Source organism: Mya arenaria, chromosome 3 (assembly GCF_026914265.1).
Source record: "Mya arenaria isolate MELC-2E11 chromosome 3, ASM2691426v1".
Taxonomy (NCBI): domain Eukaryota; kingdom Metazoa; phylum Mollusca; class Bivalvia; order Myida; family Myidae; genus Mya; species Mya arenaria.
In genome coordinates, this window is record NC_069124.1 from 55,083,530 (window position 1) to 55,102,749 (window position 19,220).

Genomic DNA, 19,220 nt, shown 5'->3' on the forward strand with positions numbered 1-19,220 from the left:
ATGAAATAAAACCAATAAAAATGGAAATGTTGCCTTTAAAATGCCGCATGCGAAAACAGATGTCTACACTAACCGGCGCAAATTAGAAGAAATGTTATAATGTAAGAATGCAAACAATAGAAGTGAGCGAAATAAATGAGGGGGGGGGGGGGGTAACTTAAGATATAACAACATTTATTTGAGGTAAAATGGGAGATTCCTCTGTTATATTATATCCTAGAGTTGAATTGTTTTGCAGTATACAAATTAAAAATGTCATACATCAATGTCATATGGATTATTAAATCCTTTCCCCAAGGAGAAAAATATATGTTCAAAGAGGGGACGATTTGCAAGAAAGCGCCTTAGAGTTAACATATTTTCGTTGTGCACCACTGCAGAATGCTATCTACTAGTATTCAAAGTCTCTCAAATCATGCAGAAGATACCGAGTCGTGTCATAGACAGACAAACATCGTTTGAAATAAATGAAAGTACAAGGGGGAAACATCTCAGAAGAGTAAAAGTTTCTGAGCTGTGCATAATTTAAAATTGCTATCATTCATCGTTCAAAGTTTCATTCAATTATTTTCAGTAGTTATCAAGTTATTCTTAACTTTATAAAACAAACCATCACAATACAAGAGCAGATGAATCTGCAGCAATGAGACCAAGTGTTATACTGTTCAAACATTGTGATGTATAAATGTTCACCGTTTAATGAAATCCTTTGAAGTGTTCATCTGGACAATGTTTACAATTACAAATTGAATACGTAGAGATGATTTGCAATAAAATGTCCAATGTTAATAACTATTCTTGCAATGTCTCGTCGTGACCTGCCATATTTCAATGTTCCGAGTTTCTTCAATTCCCTTTTAAAAGTAGTTTCCAAGTTATGCTCCAGATAAATCAATGGTCAGAGAAAAAGAAAAGGCACACAAACAGCAGCAACCGAACCTTAACGGGATATAGTTAGAAAAAGCAACGTATATGTAAAACGCAGATACATGCAGAAAAATTATACTAGTATATTATTTATAATACTTGAAGATAATTTTTAACTTAGAGGAATCAATGGAATATTACTTTACACCAAGTGTCTAAAAATTATCTTTTGCAGCGCACAATTTCATCTTGTCATATTTCTTTGGCACAAGTGTGATTAAATTCCTTTAAAAGTTTTCGGACAAGTGTTTAAAAAAACAGTTAAAGCATTTAATTGTGACCTTGACTGGTTTTATTCGAAAAGTCGCTTGCGGCTTTGCTGAAAAACATTGGTACATATTATATCAATATTTTATGACGATATAACAAATTATTACAGTAGAACATTTTAGTCCGTTGGATCGCATGTTAAGACAAAATTAAAGGTACAATCCTATTCAGAATCTAAAAGTGACCATTAATCAGTTCGAACAATATAATTGTTATAAACATGTTTGTCCAGAAATGTGTACAATTGGGCATTATACTGATATAATTTCTGATACCGCTCAGGGTCTACAACTGTAATCGCTCATTTAATAAGTCCTGTTTCGTTTCAAAATAAGAACTTAAAAATTTGGTTTAATTTATATCAAGTGAGTACTTAAAGCTGCACTCTCACAGCTCGAACGTTTTGACAACCTTTTATTTGTTGTCTTGGAACAAGCCAATTTTTGAGAAAATGCATGTTAAACAGCCATATAAGACTGCTGACAAAAAATTAGGCCGCAGATTTTTATATTTAAGTTCAAAAATTGATGTTTTATGGGTTTTTTTCCTAAACCGTTAGTAATGGTCTAAGCCATGAAACATTGATTTTCAAATGGGAATATGAAATTCTGCGATCTGATCTTTCATCATAGGTTTGCAGATTTTTACGCCAAAATTTCCTCTTTCCAAGACAAAAAAAAAAAAAAAAAAAAAAGTTGTAAAAACGCTATATCTGTGAGAGTGCAGCTTTAATACTCATATATTGCTTCTAAAAATTGCAAAACATATGAACGTAATGAAGCTAATGTTGATCAATCTAGAAAACTGTTTTGTATGCAACAATTTCAAATTAAGCCTTTTAAGAAACAAATGAATCGAAAAACAACACAAATAAATACTGATTTTATTCATGTTCTTGGCATTATATTAGTCATCAGAATAATGTCTACAAGTAACCTTGGGCCATAGGGCTGTATTTTATATAACGGGCAGTACTAGGAACATTTGCTAAAATGGTTCACAGGGGTCAGGGCAATATTGTAGCCAGGTTTCAAGAGTACCGCTGTCCACCTGCATCAGTGCAGCATACGTCGTCAACTGGAAGTAAATAATAACTATTCTATTTCATTTAGTCAGTATGCAAGTTTTTGTCAATGATGGAATGAACATTCGTTTGTATATAGCAATGAATGTAATGATACTTGATTTAATCGAAATCGACTTTTATGATGCAACACAAACTTCTACATTTGTACAACCTTGTTGAGCACTGGTTTTGATGACAGAACGTTGAATAGCCCAGGAAACCCCACATTCTGGAATCAATATTTAAAAACAAAATTCATGAAATAGCGCCTTATTGCACAATAGAACGATCTTGGTATATCAACATTGTTTAAAAGACTGGGTATATGAACGAAATCAACACATTCCGATAGACAGGTAAACAAAGGGACGAACAGATAGTCGAACACATGAAAGGCGGGCCGACAATTAACTTTGCCCCATCATTAAACAGTTAAACAGCGCCCTTATCCACTGACCTCTTGGCCCATGTGTTGCATGCATTTGTTCGCAGGTCCCCGTCGATCATCCAGGAAGAGCGGCGCCTTCCAGTGGTCATAGTTGGTCTCCAAGACGTACCAGCCACCCGCCGTCTTGTCCGTCATCGGCCATACGTCCGTTCCATTAACTTCGCGGTTACGGGTAATCACCACGCCCTTAATAAAACACACTAGCCTTTTTTATGAACAGATGTCATTCGTTTAGCAAAGGCGTAAAGTGCAGCTGTTTTAAATGTGTACGTTGTTGTTTGATATGGTTAAACATTAGAAGTGTATATTGTGTAAACATGTTATTATATTGAGCGAGTTTACAATTGCTTAGGACACTATGGTGATAATATGCACTTACAATGTAGTATTAAAAAGATTCATCCGAACTGCGAAAAGTAGCTCAATTCACAAACTAATTTGTAGCTGTAGATGTATGATGTTTCTTCGACGACTCATACGAACGTGTTTCCGATGCTCACAATCATGTCTTAACAGAAATTAATTTGAGAAGTTTTAATTACGTTAAATAGCTTCATGAAGGCCAGCGAAAATACATTTATCAGCTGTATAGTACCTGGTCGGGTTTCGTGCCTCCGAGGATGAAATATCCAGGCGCAATGAGTTGAGTATTTGAGAAAGTGTTGAATGCCTCCTCGAAGGATTTTGCTGTCTCCAAGGTGTCACGTGCCATAAGACTCATCCAGCTACCTTTGTGATCTTGGATGTACTCAAGAATACCTACAAAAATATGTTATGTGCTTTTAACGATTTGTCATTACAAATGGATTTATTATTTGATTAATAAATTGTTTTATTTTTCATAATATAAGTTTTTAATTACCCATATATCCTCCATCCAGCCGAAATCTTTCGTTCATGCTATATGTGAACACACCCTATACAAAAACAGAAAAAGAACTATAAAGCTGAATACATCTCAAATACATGGGGAACGATTTAATTTGTTAATGCTTACAAACATATTGATCAAATCAACATACTTTTACTAAGACTTTGTGCGTTATGAAAAAGTGTGAACTGTCAAACTGAATTGGTGTTATCGGTCGGCTATTTCTAGCTTGCAATGCTTTACAGAAAATGTCTAGAGTGTGTTTACCTTTTTGACGGCGGTGAGGACACCGATGTATCCGGCATACTGGACGGACCGGAAGACGGTCTGACCGTCCCTCTGCCAGTCAACGTTGATAATGGCCGGCCGCAGAACCTCCGTTAGCTCCCACGTCCGGTTCTTCACGTCCCAACTGACAGGGAACGGATAAAAAGACGTCTTATTTCATGTAATAATAAATAGATATCCAAGAATGAATTATGTACATGTAAAGCTTTTGTTCTCACTGTACTGTTATGGAATAACTTGAGAAAAAAATATAAGTTGGCGTTAAACTTAAGTTATCCAGACTTTCAACCATATACACGCACAATCCGGCACATCTATAAAGTTAAAGCCTTTGTCGTCTATGTGAAAGAGAATTGCAATTCGAACACCCTTGTAAAATCACACAATAGAACAAACATTAGGTTCGTACCCCAAGAAGAGACCGAAGTCCAGGTTCCTGGCGTGGTACATCTTGCCGTTAACGTCCTGGCTCACGATTGACGTACATACCGTGAACAGCTCGTAGAAAATGTTGTACGTAAACAAATCACCTACAGGATAGAGCATTGTTTTAAAAAATAAACACACAATGCATTCTTGACACAACAAGCGCTCATGATACATTTTAACAACTAAATCTTGATTATAAGGAAGTTTAATCTGCCACTCTTACTGGGTACGCAAACATCTTGGTGCTTACCTTCAAATGGCTGAATTGTAAAAATTGGTGTCGCGCCGGTCGTCTTTAATTTCAAGATTTATTCATAGACAGTGCTTCTTGAATTCTGTGTGGCTTTTTTGTTTCTGTACATGAACAAACGGTGTTTGTTTTTACAATCCTTTGTTCCTAGTTAATGCATAGTCCTGTTGATTATATGGCCACTCATATTGTGGTGCAATGAAGCGAGGTTTGTTTAATTGCTAATGTTCTCGATATTGTATTTGTCAAAAAAAGTGTTAGTCAATAACTATTTATCCTTAATATGGGGTCTAAATATTCAAAAGTATGTATACATATTCAGAGTATAATTATTATATCAGTAGCTTGGACGTTTTACATAAATTTACTTGAATCAGGGTTACCGAGATGCCATTGATAAAGAATGATTGGAGGTTGATTGAAATATTTTATCTTGTTTTTTTTTTAATTAAAATATGATTGAACCAGACATCAGGAGTAAATACTGATAAAGCGATCTTCCTACCAAGCATAATTCCAGAAACATTCGCCATTCCTCTAAGCTCCTCTTTGTAAGGACTAGGCAACACGTTGTCAAGGTCGTCCTGTAACATAAGGCAATGTTCAACAACAATGTGTGTATACCACGTGGTAAATTGCGTCATAAATGTTACGTCGGAAGGCAATATTTTGATTTGGAAAAAAGACTTTAAACAAAGATATCTTCACTATTTCTTCACCATTTTAAATGAAACATGGCGCAGTCTACGCCGCTTATGGAGCCCTACCTTCAGTCTTTTACCAGAATTTGATTTCGAGTTTAGTTTCTTAAAACACTTCGACAAACTTTCCACAATACGGCCGTCTGACGGAGCACTGTACTAAGTATTTTGGAAACAGGTTTGTCGAAGTGTTGATTGAAAATAATGACCTCATCAAATTTCGGAAATAAAACATATGCGGGGCTCTTTAAGTGGCATAGATTGCCCTTTGTTTCATTTAAAATGGTGTTGTAAATGAAAAGTTATCTTTGATTTAAGTCCTCATTTTAAGCAAATTTTTGCCTTCCGACGTAGCATATATGACGTAATTTATCACGTGGTATACACACACTGAACAACAAGGGTTTTAACAGTAGCGATAACCTCAGTCTGTCGGTCTAAACCGATCGCAATACAAAAGTATAGACTGTCCATACTTTTTGACTCTAAGGAAAAAACCCACGTCAAAACTGTATGTAGACAATAAATGATAATAAAAGGGTAAATAAACAATAATGCCGGTGGCGTGCACAATATAACTTTTTCAAAACAAGCAATTAGCAATTCAGCATTAATTCTTGGTGATACTTGGTAAAATAAAATGGCGCGTTTGTTTTGTTTTAAACTTTCAAGTAATGTGGATTCGTTCAGCATTTCTATAAAACCTAATGATTAAAGTAACTGACCAACCCCTAGCTTTTCGATTATAGTGAAGATTTTTCCATCGCCGAAGTTCAACAAAAACTTTTTGAATTCGCTGATAATGCCGCCAATCTGAAACAAATACGATTGCAAATCCATAAAGTCATAATTGGGCAATGCAGCAAATGAGCAATCGAAATAACGTACATCAAAACATTGCTGCAGATGATGATACTTATGGAAAAGAGGGATGATGATGCCACACCTCCTTCCGTTTCTCCATGGCGACCTGGGCCCAGCGTTGTTCTGGTGGTAGGTCAAGGTTGATGATGTATTCGGGTACGGCCCGACTAGCAAAAAGAAAACAATACAAAGATAAGAAAATGTTTTTTCCATCAAATGAGTCGTTGATGTTTGCATTCATGACCTAGCCGTATCACAATTAAGGTGATTTTAGGAAAGGTCAACTTTATAAGGTAATAATATTCATGATAATTAACACTTCAACTAATAATGAATCTTAACATTTAAATTATGTTTGGCAATTTCTACTTCATTGTTCATATATAATAGTGATCATGTACTAAAGGTTTTATCATAACAAAAGCTATTAGAATGTACTTAACAACCTGCTTCTATAGTTATGTTATTACATAAGTCTTACTCTTTCGATGGAGGGTATGGAACTTGCACGCAACTGTCATTATACTGTAATGGAAATTCGACGTCATATAGAAGGAGGTAGAATGTTTTCAACATGTATTAAATTATTAATAATATTTAGTACGCATTTTGTGCTCAGACTAGCTAAAGTTATATCTATTAACATTATGTTCACTGGATATCCCACAAAAGAGGGCATACGTATATAATATAATGATATGAGTTTGACCTGATTGATACATTATCATGATAGCTCCTATATAGGATTGCTGGTCTCAATTACGTATTAATTGCACTTTTACATGAACGCTATTGCACATCATATGTTTACAAAGTAAATATACATACGGGAGGAATCTGTCCGTATACAGCAGCCACCATCAGCAAAAGAGTGTACACGGCGAGTCCATGCATCTTGGCCACAGGAGGCGGGGAGGCAATGTCAAACTCTTTATATAGAATCGGTGTAAATTCATGTGTATATCTAAATCTACAAACCTCTAGCTTTAGTTTAGCTTGTATACAAGTTCAAAAAATGATCACCATAGTGCATCTGCTTTAAAACAACTGTTTGCCAATTTTGCGTCCATTCTAATCATATAATTTTGCAGTCAAAACTAAATAATAGATCTGTATATACTAGTACTATAATAATTATCATATCATGTACATTCTTTTCCTTATAATGCCCATTACTATATGTTAATAATCAAATTAATACGGATTGAAGAGGCATGTTGTTAAGCATGTTCTTAAAATATAATACGTTGTTTTAAAAATGATTCAGTGCTTTATTACATGATACCAAAAACTATAATAAATAGGTGTACATACACATGGGATTATGAGGAACTTACTTGAAATCAGTGTTTCGGATGAATATTCCAAGTGAGAGATTTTTACCAAAAAGGCTTGTAGAATATTGAACACTTACATATGAAATAACTTGAATATAAACTCATTAAAGTTCACAAGTTTGTAATAAAGATTACATTTAATATACAATGAAGTTCTATTGTTTAGGTTTATCTTATTTAATTGTATAGGGTTGATTATCATTAATATGAATCCACTATGATTGAAATAAAGATAACAGTTAATAAAGTACTACTGTGCTGGTTTATCATATCACACTGTATATGTTGGTTATGCACCAGTCATTTCTAACCAAGGCCCCCAGGTCCTGGGAATAGCGCGGACTTCGACTTTAGGTCCAGCTAACCCCGGCTAAAATCCCCGTCCTACGGGGACGAACAGATGGTAAAATCCCCGCCAAATGCCCCCGCACCCCCGGGACCCTAGGTAAAGCCCATTCCCCGCTATATTTAAAGCGAAGACAAAACCACCGCATTCACCCGGAACTGCGGGGCCACCTGGAAGGTAAAAACACGGCCCATTTCCCCGGCTATCCCCGGTATACCCCCGGACCTGGGGGTGCCGTGGTTACAATTGACTGGTGCATTATCATTATACTCAGGGGTCATACGATTGCCCTATTCACCTTTCTAAATAACAACTAAGTAAAATTAATAAATTATGCCACGCATTCACTCTTAAACTTAACTTTCTTGTTTGTTTTGTTTCAGTTATTCAGTTCGATGTGTACAATCTACTGACCTTTGACGTCGTGGTTAAAAAATGATGATGAAACTTACAAAACTCACTGGGTGGAGGTGTTCGATATCAACAACTCTGATTCTTATTGGTGGGAGGGCGGTTGAGGGGGTCGATATCAACAACTCTGTTTCTTAGTGGTGGGAGGGCGGTTGAGGGGGTCGATATCAACAACTAAATTGTTCTAAGTGGTACTAGGGCGGTGGAAGGGGTCGATATCAACAACTAAATTGTTCTTAGTGGTGGTAGGGCGGTGGAGGGGGTCGCTACAAACAACTAAATTGTTCTAGTGGTTGGAGGGCGTTGGGGGGTGTCGATATCAACAACTATTGTTCTAAGTGGTGGGAGGGCGCTGGAGGGGGTCGATATCAACAACTTTGATTCTTAGTGGCGGGAGGGGGTTGGAGAGGTTCGATATCAACAACTATGATTCTTAGTGGCGGGAGGGCGGTGGAGGTGGTCGATATAAACTACTATTGTTCTTAGTGGCGGGACGGTTGGTGGAGAGCGTTGATATCAACAACAATTGTTATTGTTTTATTGTTGGGAGGGTTGGTGGAGAGGGTCGATATCAACAACATTTGTTGTTAGTGAGGGGAGAGCAATGGAGGGGTCGATATCAACAACTATTGTTTTTAGTGTTGGGAGGGTTGGTGGAGAGGATCGATATCAACAACATTTGTTGTTAGTGAGAGGAGGGCGATGGAGGGGGTCGATATCAACAACTATTGTTTTTAGTGTTGGGAGGGTTGGTGGAGGGGTCGATATCAACAACTATGATTCTTAGTTGCGGGAAGGCGGTGGGGGTGTCGATATCAACAACTATTGATCTTAGTGGTGGGAGGGCGGTTGAGGGGGTCGATATCAACAATTAAATTGTTCTAAGTGATGGTAGGGCGGTGGAAGGGGTCGATATCAATAACTAAATTGTTCTTAGTGGTGGTAGGGCGGTGGAAGCGGTCGATACCAACAATTAAATTGTTCAAGTGGTGGGAGGGCGGTGGAGGGGGTCGATATTAACAACTATGATTCTTAAAGGCGGGAGGTTGGTGGTGGTGGGGGTGTCGATATCAACAACAATTGTTCTAAGTGGTGGGAGGGCGGTGGAGGGGGTCGATATCAACAACAATGATTCTTAGTGGTGGTAGGGCGGTGGAGGGGGGTCGATATAAAAAAAACTATTATTCTTAGTGGCGGGAGGGCGTTTTTTTTTTGTGTGTTTTTTTTTTTTGGGGGGGGAGAGGTCGATATCAACAACTATTGTTTTTAGTGGTGGGAGGGCGGTGGAGGTGGTCGATACCAACAAATTAATTGTTCTTAGTGGCGGGGGAGCGGTGGAGAGGGTCGATATAAACAACTTTGATCCTTAGTGGCGGGAGGGCGGTGGAGGGTTAGATATCAACAACTATGATTCTTAGTGGCGGGTGGGCGGTGGAGGGGGTCGATATAAACTACCATTGTTCTTAGTGGTGGGATGGTTGGTGATGAGGGTTGATATCAACAACTATTGTTATGTTTAAGTGGTGGGAGGGTTGTTGGAGAGGATCGATATCAACAACTATTGTTCTTAGTGATGGGAGGGCGATGGAGGGGGTCGATATCAACAACTATTGTTTTTTATTGTTAGGAGGATTGGTGGAGGGGTAGATATCAACAACTATGATATTTAGTGGCGGGAGGGCGGTGGGGGTGTCGATATCTACAAGGATTGTTTTTAGTGTTGGGAGGGTTAATGGAGGGGTCGATATCAACAACTATTGTTCTTAGTTGCGGGAGGGCGGTGGGGTGTCGATATCAACAACTATTGTTCTTAGTGGTGGGAGGGCGGTTGAGGGGGTCGATATCAACAACCAAATCGTTCTTATTGGTGGTAAGGCGGTGGAAGGGGTCGATATCAACAACTAAATTGTTCTAGTGGTGGGAGGGCGGTGGAAAGGGTCGATATTAACACCTAAATTGTTCTTAGTGGTGGTAGGGCGGTGGAAGGGGTCAATATCAACAACAATGATTCTTAAAGGCGGGAGGGCGGTGGGGGTGTCGATATCAACAACTATTGGCATAAGTGGTGGGAGGGCGGTTGAGGAAGTCGATATCAACAACTATGATTCTTAGTGGTGGGAGGGCGGTGGAGGGGGTCGATATCAACAACTATTGTTCTTAGTGGTGGGGGGGGGGGGCGGTTGAGGGGGTCGATATCAACAACTAAATTGTTCTTAGTGGTGGTAGGGCGGTTGAGGGGGTCGATATCAACAACTAATTGTTCTTAGTGGTGGTAGGGCGGTGGAAGGGGTCGATATCAACAACTAAATTGTTCTTAGTGTTGAGAGGGCGGTGGAAGGGGTCGATACCATCAACTAAATTGTTCAAGTGGTGGGAGGGCGGTGAAGGGGGTCGATTTTAACAACTATGATTCTTTAAGGCGGGAGGCTGGTGGTGGTGGGGGTGTCGATATCAACAACAATTGTTCTAAGTGGTGGGAGGGCGCTGAAGGGGGTCGATATCAACAACAATGATTCTTAGTGGTGGTATGGCGGTGGAGGGGGTCGATACCAACAACTAAATTGTTCTAGTGGTGGGAGGGCGGTGTAGGGGGTCGATATCAACACCTAAATTGTTCTTAGTGATGGTAGGGCGGTGGAGCGGGTCGATATAAAAAAAAACTATTATTCGTAGTGGCGGGAGGGTGGTTTTTTTTTTTTTCTTTTTTTCTTATTTGTGGGGGGGGGGTCGATATCAATAACTATTGTTTTTAGTGGTGGGAGGGCGGTGGAGGGGGGTCGATATCAACAACTAAATTGTTCTTAGTGGCGGGAGAGCGGTGGAGAGGGTCGACAAAAACAACTTTGATTCTTAGTGGCGGGAGGGCTGTGGAGGGTTAGATATCAACAACTAAATTGTTCTTAGTGGCGGGAGGTCGGTGGAGGGGGTCGATATCAACTACCATTGTTCTTAGTGGTGGGATGGTTGGTGATGAGGGTTGATATCAACAACTATTGTTATGTTTAAGTGGTGGGAGGGTTGGTGGAGAGGGTCGATATCAACAACTATTGTTCTTAGTGATGGGAGGGCGATGGAGGGGGTCGATATCAACAACTATTGTTCTTAGTGTTGGGAGGGTTGGTGGAGGGGTCTATATCAACAACTATGATTTTTAGTGGCGGGAGGGCGGTGGGGGCATTGATATCAACAACTATTGTTCTTAGTGTTGGGAGGGCGATGGGGTGTCGATATCAACAACTATTGTTCTTAGTGGTTTGAGGGCGGTGGAAGGGGTCGATATCAACAACTATGATTCTGAGTGGTGGGAAGGCAGTGGAGGGGGTCGATATATACAACTATTGTTCTTAGTGGTAGGATGGTGATGGAGGGGGTTGATATCAATAACTATTGTTCTTAGTGTTGGGAGGGCGGTAAAGGGGGTCGATATCAACAACTGTGATTCGTAGTGTTGGGAGAGTTGGTGGAGGCGGTCGTTATGAACAACTAAGGTTCGTAGCGGTGGTAGGGGTGGTTGAGTTGTGTCGATATCAACAACTATGATTCTTAGTGTTAGTCGGGTTAGTGGAGGGGTAGATATCAACAACTATGATTCTAAGTGCTGGGAAGGGTGGTGAAGGGGGTCGATATGAACAACTATGAGTATTAGTGTTGGAAGGGGTCGATATCAACAACTTTGACTCTTAGTGGTGAGGCGGTGGAGGGGGTCGATAAAAACATGTTCTAGTATTCGAGTTCATTTAGATGTTAGTTTCAAACATTAGCATGAATGTTATACTTTAAATCTGTGCTAGATATATGTAATTTCTTATCAAAGACATTGCGACCCTTAGCTGGCTCAATTTTATCAGCACAGTCGCATATACTTATTCACATAACATTTCGGTTTCAGTGAATGACGAAAATGCCATGGCTATTAATAATTTTAGTTTTGAATGCACGGCCATTGGGGTAGATATAGCAGAAAGACTGGATGCGTTGGAAACACAGTTGAAGGAATTTATGCACAGAGGTATAAAACAGGTTTTGTATATTTTCTTCATGTGTATGTACAAGCCTGCACTTTTAGTAGAAAGTGAGTATTTTTTTATTGTAAAGTGTTAAGGCAAATCCTCGGCAAGTGCTGTCTGATTGTAGAAAAAGAATGAACTATTTACTTTCTTTTAAAATTCACGAAGAAAAAATGCACGAATGGCATTGCTTAAAGAAACCCTATTTAGTACTTAACAACGCATATCTGAGGCATCAGACTTCTGTCAGCAAGAAAACTGTTTTATGTGGTATTGTGTTGTAAGGTTCATACGTGAAGTTTCCGCTGAATACACTTTTATCATTATATGCAGAGTCACAGAACCAGAGAAAAATTGATGAACAAGCAAAGGTCATAGCTGATATAAAAGGAACAGTTGAGACTCAAAGGCGGATAAATAGAGAGCTGAAGAACATCGTTGGCCGCCAGGAATCTACTATTGCTAAGTTGCAAGTGACCGTCAGTGTTCAAGAGGGAAGCATTCAGGAGCTTTTGTCTGAAGTAGCGGATTTGCGTGGCGTGACAACAAAACAGTATGAGTCTTTGTACAATAATGATATTGATGAACGCAAACTAATGTGAAGGAAAAGCATAAGTGATATTTTATTGGCAATTAATGATAGTTTTTTTTTTTTTTTTTGAATAATATTATTGATAAGCTTGATTCCGAAACTTAAGCTTGAGTACTCATGAGCTTGTTTAAACTACCAGTCACATGGACAGCTGTTTCTTTGGCCATTTAAAGGCGGTAACACCATCATTTATTAATTAAGTTAGGTTGATACATGTGCTGTCTGTCTATTGTTTGGTGGTGTTGTATTGCCCTGTATGTATGTATGTATTTCTTTAGACCTTGCGGTCAAGGATAACTCGTGAAAGTGCAAGCACTTATTTCCAACGGGGTCCTTTTGGTTTTTGCTGAAGGGACAGCACGCTGAAGAGACAGTGGTGGGATACAAGGAAATCCGGGTGCGATACCCTAGCTCTTTTTTCGAAGAGACCCCTTGGTTTTGTAAAGCAAATGTAATTATTAAAGTCCGTGTGATTTCAACAAACGACTTGTACATGCACTTGAACGCACCTCTAACTGATGACGAAACGCTACTTTCTCTGTTGTGACGTCATCCAGATATATGTATATATGTAAATGCAAAGTGATTTATGTTGAACGCATTTGAGTACAAACATATTTGAGGTATATGAACACGTGGTGAGTGTTTCACAACCACTTTTAAGAGAAGAGCCCACACTTACGTTTGATATCCCTTTTTTTATTTATTTTTGAAACATGAACAAACCAACTTACAAGTATTTCACTGTAATTTGCAATGATCGGAAATATGACCTTTAACTTATTCATCTAAAAGTGAATAAAAAATGCTTTTCAAATGTGTCTGTCTACGAAATATGTTCTAAAATGTATTTTAAGCTCATCAATACCCGCTTTCCAGGCTCTCTGTACATACATTACCGTTTGTTTTGACATAGACTGTGATTAACACTTACAGTTACTTAACATCAGAAACTCGGGTCTTTGTGTAGTTTTTCACAAACTTAAATCTGTTACCAGGCTATCGAATAAACGTATTTACACATAGCTGGATGCCGTCACACGTACATGCACAAGTTTTTTTTCACAAAGTACCTCACTGATACAATAAGAAAGGTTCGAAGTATGTGCTATTTCAAGGTTGACACCTCTTCCAGGCATTTCTCAGATAAGAGTTTCCCCCGAACTTCTTGTGGCGTTCATGGCAGTGAAGGATGCTGATCAGAGCGGCATTGGACTAAACCAAAACATTCTATTCGAAAATGTCCAGTTGAATGAAGGCAATGGATACCATGCACTCAGTGGATTTTTCATTGCACCACAACCTGGAATTTACATGTTTACGGTGACTTTGTTTAAACGAAATGGAGGTCCTGCATTGAACGCTGCAATTGTACACAGCGGAAACGAAGTCGCGCGACTGCAAGCTGATGACCTTCAATGGGAACAGTGTAGTCAGACCGTGCTTCTAAGGGTCAACAAGAATGACGATGTTTGGGTCAGAAATATATTGACCGAACATGATGACGTCTGGGGAAATGAATATTCTACATTTGCTGGCATTCTTCTCTGGCAATTTTAGCCTTAGCGAAGAAATGATGGCTCTATAGATGTGCGATATGTCTTGGACAGTCGGCATAAACTAGTTTAAGTCATTTGCTGAATTATAACTTAATGTTATTGTAACGAAATGAAATAAAAAGCATAAGCAGATTTTTCTTTATTTGAAAGGGAGTATTGAACACACAAATTCATAATGTGCTGATAATATTGATATGTTATTAAACATTATCGACATGAGTCTTTTGGATGACCAAACCCGATTTCTTATAAAATCTAGAATTTGAACAAGCCCAAAAAGCATTTTACTAAGCTAAGTTGATTCACATCAAGATATCCCTGCTATGCTCCAAAGTTACCACGCACTCAATCTCCTTCTTCCGATGGTTTCTGTGCCCCTCCCCCCCCCCCCCCTTGACCTTTCTGTTGATTCGGTTGCTGCATGAAGATGACCGCTGTCAGTACAGGCTGAGGACCTCATCCACGACAAGCCAATCTTCTGGAACTTAAATATGACGGACTACAAGAGGAATGACAAAAAGGCACGTTATGGGATGACTAGGTACAGCGAATTGGCAAGACCTTCTAACTCCTTAGGCGATGGCTTAAGTCACTCAAAGACATCCACACACGCCCTAACAAGAAAAAGAAAGAATGTTGATGGTATTCATGAGCTCACAGAGAGGGAGGAATGAAACTGTTACGTAAACCTTCATGCCGACGTAACTCGGCCTCTGTATCCAGCAACTTATACCAGCTTATAACACTGTATTCAGTGTAAATCTTTATTGAGCTTAAGACTCTGATCAAGTAGTTAATTAATTGTTTGTGTGTGTTCAATGATTATGGCTTCTTTTAAAAGCGTGCTGAAAAAGAAGTAAATGGTCGGAACTTTTCCATATAAGGCTCAATTAAAGACGATATCCTTGGACACTAGAGAGCACTAGACACTAGATCTTATGCATGTTTTTTTTCACTTTAGCATTAAAAAGAAGTTATTTCGAAGATTAGAAGTCAAGTCGTTTATTCTATGGAATGAATGCACGGCATGAAAATATTGAGGTATATAATAAAAACAATGTAACGCAGAGGGGCTAATGACTTAAAGAAAATATTATACGAATTTTGCTCTAATAAAAATACCAAATAAATTTAAATATATAATCTATATCAGGGTTATTAAAAAGTGTTACGCTATCATGAGGTTTATTTCTTCTTCTTCTTCTTCTTCTTCTTCTTCTTCTTCTTCTTCTTCTTCTTCTTCTTCTTCTTCTTCTTCTTCTTTTTTTTCTTATTTAGTAATGCAATGGGAGAGTCATACGGTATACATTCTATAAAATAAAAATGCATGTACTTACAATTTAATATTTGTGAATATTAATTTTAACAATATACATTATAAATGAAATATATAACAAGAAGGAGTTATTATCGATTTTGTCCGATAATAACTGCCATTTTACCCAGAACCAAAACACCTGTGCCATTATTCGTATTAAATTATTTCTCCAGCTTATTCATATTTTGATGTCTGTGGAAAAATGACTTTGGAGTTTAATAAAGATACTTTCATAGCCACATGATAATTTTTAAGCCTTTATAGAAATGATTGTTGCCTGATTTTTTAACTAGTGATATATATTAATATAATAATGCTTAAAACAGATCTTATATAATCATTTATATGGTCAGCATTTTTTAAAAACCTTCTTCACCTTTGTCGTCAGCAATATTTCTCTATTATATACCATCAATTAACTGGTCAGAAGTTGGGTACGTGCCGCTTTACATAGAATCTTTATATCAAACGGTTTTAAGCATTCCAGTTCATAATTAAGTGGATATCCCGATTCCGGTTGAAAAATAGCGGTATTTCGGATTCACGGAGTTGGGACGGGATAACAGCTCCATAGGTAACCAGACCGTTGTTACCACTACCGACGTTTTCGGTTGCCATGGAGACCTACACTAAAAGATGCAATACTGTATATTCAAAGTCGGTAATGTGATAAAAAACATTAGCTCAATGAACTAGTTTTCGACATGAATTACAAACATACAGAACATAACAATAAATTGCTGACCTGGAAATAAAAGCATATAGGTTTAAATAGGTTACACACGGGGCAGTTATTACCAAAGCCGTTTACATTCACTCCGACAATTACAAAAAGTAAGATGGATCTGAGCACTGTATACAATGATTACATCAACTACTTTTCCTGGCTGTATGACTAGTTCACACTCGTACGGTTCCGCTAGTTGGCATATCACTGTAAAAGGGTTCTTTCAAGAATGTAAATACAGAAGAATTATAGTATATATATATATATATATATATATATATATATATATATATATATATATATATATATATGCATTTTAAACAGCAAAGTTGTAAGTAGCATTATGTATATAGGAATTGTGGCATAGTATAGTAATGTGTAGCTGGTAAAAAACGTTATTCAGTTTTACTTTAGCCTAGTAGAAATAAATGAATGTGGGAAGTAGTGCTAAGTGAAGAAACTGTATTTGAGAGTGAAGTATCATTTGCATAATTGTAAAGGCTGGATAAATTAAGAAAATAAAATATATCAATGGTAAAACCAGAAGCGGTCCAACGATGGAACCTTGGGGAACACCCTTACCAATATTAGCCCAAGAACTAACTATGCATTTGGTTTTATTAAATATATATTGTATTCAATCTGTTAGGCCAAAACAATAACACTCAACCGATATTTAGTGAAGTGTTAACCAAAAATCAGACTTTATCACTGAAGCACATTAATCAGCTGTTTTTATAAGCATCGCCATGATATAGTTGAAAGAGGCCGAACACAGAAGAAATGTATATTCTACGCGTCCAAATACAATGTGGGGCAAATATGAACATCGTTGTCATCTTTTTATGCAAAATGTGAAGTTGGTATTATAAAATATTAGTGTGACCTTTAAACCAGATTTTTAAAATTTGTTATGTCCACTATTATTTTTTCTGAAAAATGTTCAAGGAATTTACAAACTTTTAATACTAATTAGGACAGATAAAGAAATATGATTTTTTGCTTCTTTCTGTTTGTTTTCTCTCTTCTTTTTTATTGCTTGATGCTGATGATATTGTTCTTATGTCAAAACAAATGAAATGACTCTTATGTAGAATAAATTGTGTTCATGCAATGTTTCTGTCATTTCTTTTGTGAATTCAAAATGGGATAAAAAAAATAAGCCAGATGAAAAAATGAGCGCTCCCTCCCCATTTGTTAAGAAAGTTCCTGAGAATCTAAAGTGTATTGTTTTGGCCTTAGATGCAAATGCAGGAGCAGGTAGCAGGTTCAGGTTACTGATAGATTGGCCAAAAAAGCGGGATCTGTGAGTCGGTAAATAAACAGTATTTTTGGCATAAATATTAAAGAAATTTGCGAAAACGCTACTAGTTTGTGCTTGTTGAGCGATTGCACCTTGGAGATAACTTCCTTCTGAACATGCATGTGACGTATACAGTTGTTTTATTGAAAGAATCTTGTAGATCTGAGCTCGTTTCCATACATATGTCTCAATCCGAAATCTGCTAACCTTCATAACTTGTGAATGATAAAGATTGTATGAAATTTTAAAATATTTAATATGTAAAAAGAAACGGCTTAAAGTGGGTTATTTGTCTATTATGTGTATCATAGAGTACTAGAACACTTGTTATGATTCTCGGTCCAATAAATCACCCTAGGGACCAAATTGCTCGAATCAGGTAGCTTGACTGGCCAAAAATGCTGTCCAAATACCAAGTTGCTGTGCTATTCACAACCCTTACAAGTGTACTTTTCCACAAAAATTGGACAAAACAATTACAATTAGTTTTTATATTTCTTTTTTCTCTCGCAACTTTTAAACAGGTCAACAAGTACAGTTTATTTTAAATGCGTTTCTAATCTCTACAAATTCTGTATTTAGAAGTGTTTTGCTTCGTTTGAAATATACTAAAACAAATTAACAATTTAAGGCTTTTTACACAATTTTGGAGGCCCTGGCCCCGTTCACAAAAACATGATAAAACACTGATACTTAATCAGTTAAGTGCCTTAAAGATTAATTAAATATATTTGTGAATTTGCTTTAATGTTTAAAGGATAAATAATGTAAAGATTGTAAAAGGACCGTGACAGGAAATTGTAATACTCATACGCATGTATTTGTTCTTCACAAATGTTTTTGTTTTGGTGTTTCAGGGCAAGGTAAATATAATGAGGACTACTTTGCGACTTTTACACAGCAAGCCGTACAATTATTCTACCTGAACCTGTCCACCAGTGAAATCTTGGCCAGACGTAGGAATCTTAGGAATGATGTTTCGTTCGCCAATGATGTCTTAACACTAACTGTGAGTGCAGTGTTTAAAATTGAAACTCATACTCACTTATAAAGGTAGTTCTCTGATAGCTCCATTAACCTTATTATTCAATTGTAATGCCTGGTAACTCCATACAAACTTGTCTGAAAGGTATTTGTCATGTTCATGTCAGGCTCTTGTTCTTATTATTTTATTTTATTTATACAATTTCCTTTTGATAATAACCATAAAATTAAGTTTATCTTATTTTTTTTGTCGTTCCAGATGACTATATGCTCGTGTTTTTGGCGCCCTGCAGCTTCAAAGAACTGCCAAATGTTTTCTGAGGCTCTTTACGATGCAGACATTTCCTTGGGTATGTCCATGGGAACCACTACTAATGTGTGATGGCCATGGATGCTGGCTCGGTATGTGACGTTATCTTTTCATGCCATAATTAGTATGCTAAGCCGTCCCAAATTATTTTCTTAGCATTATACTTTCTTTGGAAATATAATAAAATGCCGTGGACACACCAATGCCTATAA

At 37.6% G+C, this 19,220-nt stretch overlaps 1 protein-coding gene across 1 annotated transcript; it reads right to left on the minus strand.

Moving 5' to 3' along the window:
* Window positions 1-2,066: 2,066 nt before the first annotated feature.
* Window positions 2,067-6,690, minus strand: LOC128226133 (acid ceramidase-like). Its single transcript, XM_052936024.1, has 11 exons — window positions 6,596-6,690; window positions 6,197-6,281; window positions 5,980-6,063; window positions 5,055-5,133; window positions 4,280-4,400; window positions 3,850-3,994; window positions 3,574-3,628; window positions 3,307-3,470; window positions 2,721-2,897; window positions 2,436-2,492; window positions 2,067-2,274 (listed from the first exon to the last, which is right to left on the minus strand). Exons 1-11 carry the CDS (start codon window positions 6,688-6,690, stop codon window positions 2,185-2,187), a joined length of 1,152 nt encoding a protein of 383 aa, XP_052791984.1. The 3' UTR covers window positions 2,067-2,184.
* Between the last annotated feature and the right edge of the window lie 12,530 nt (window positions 6,691-19,220).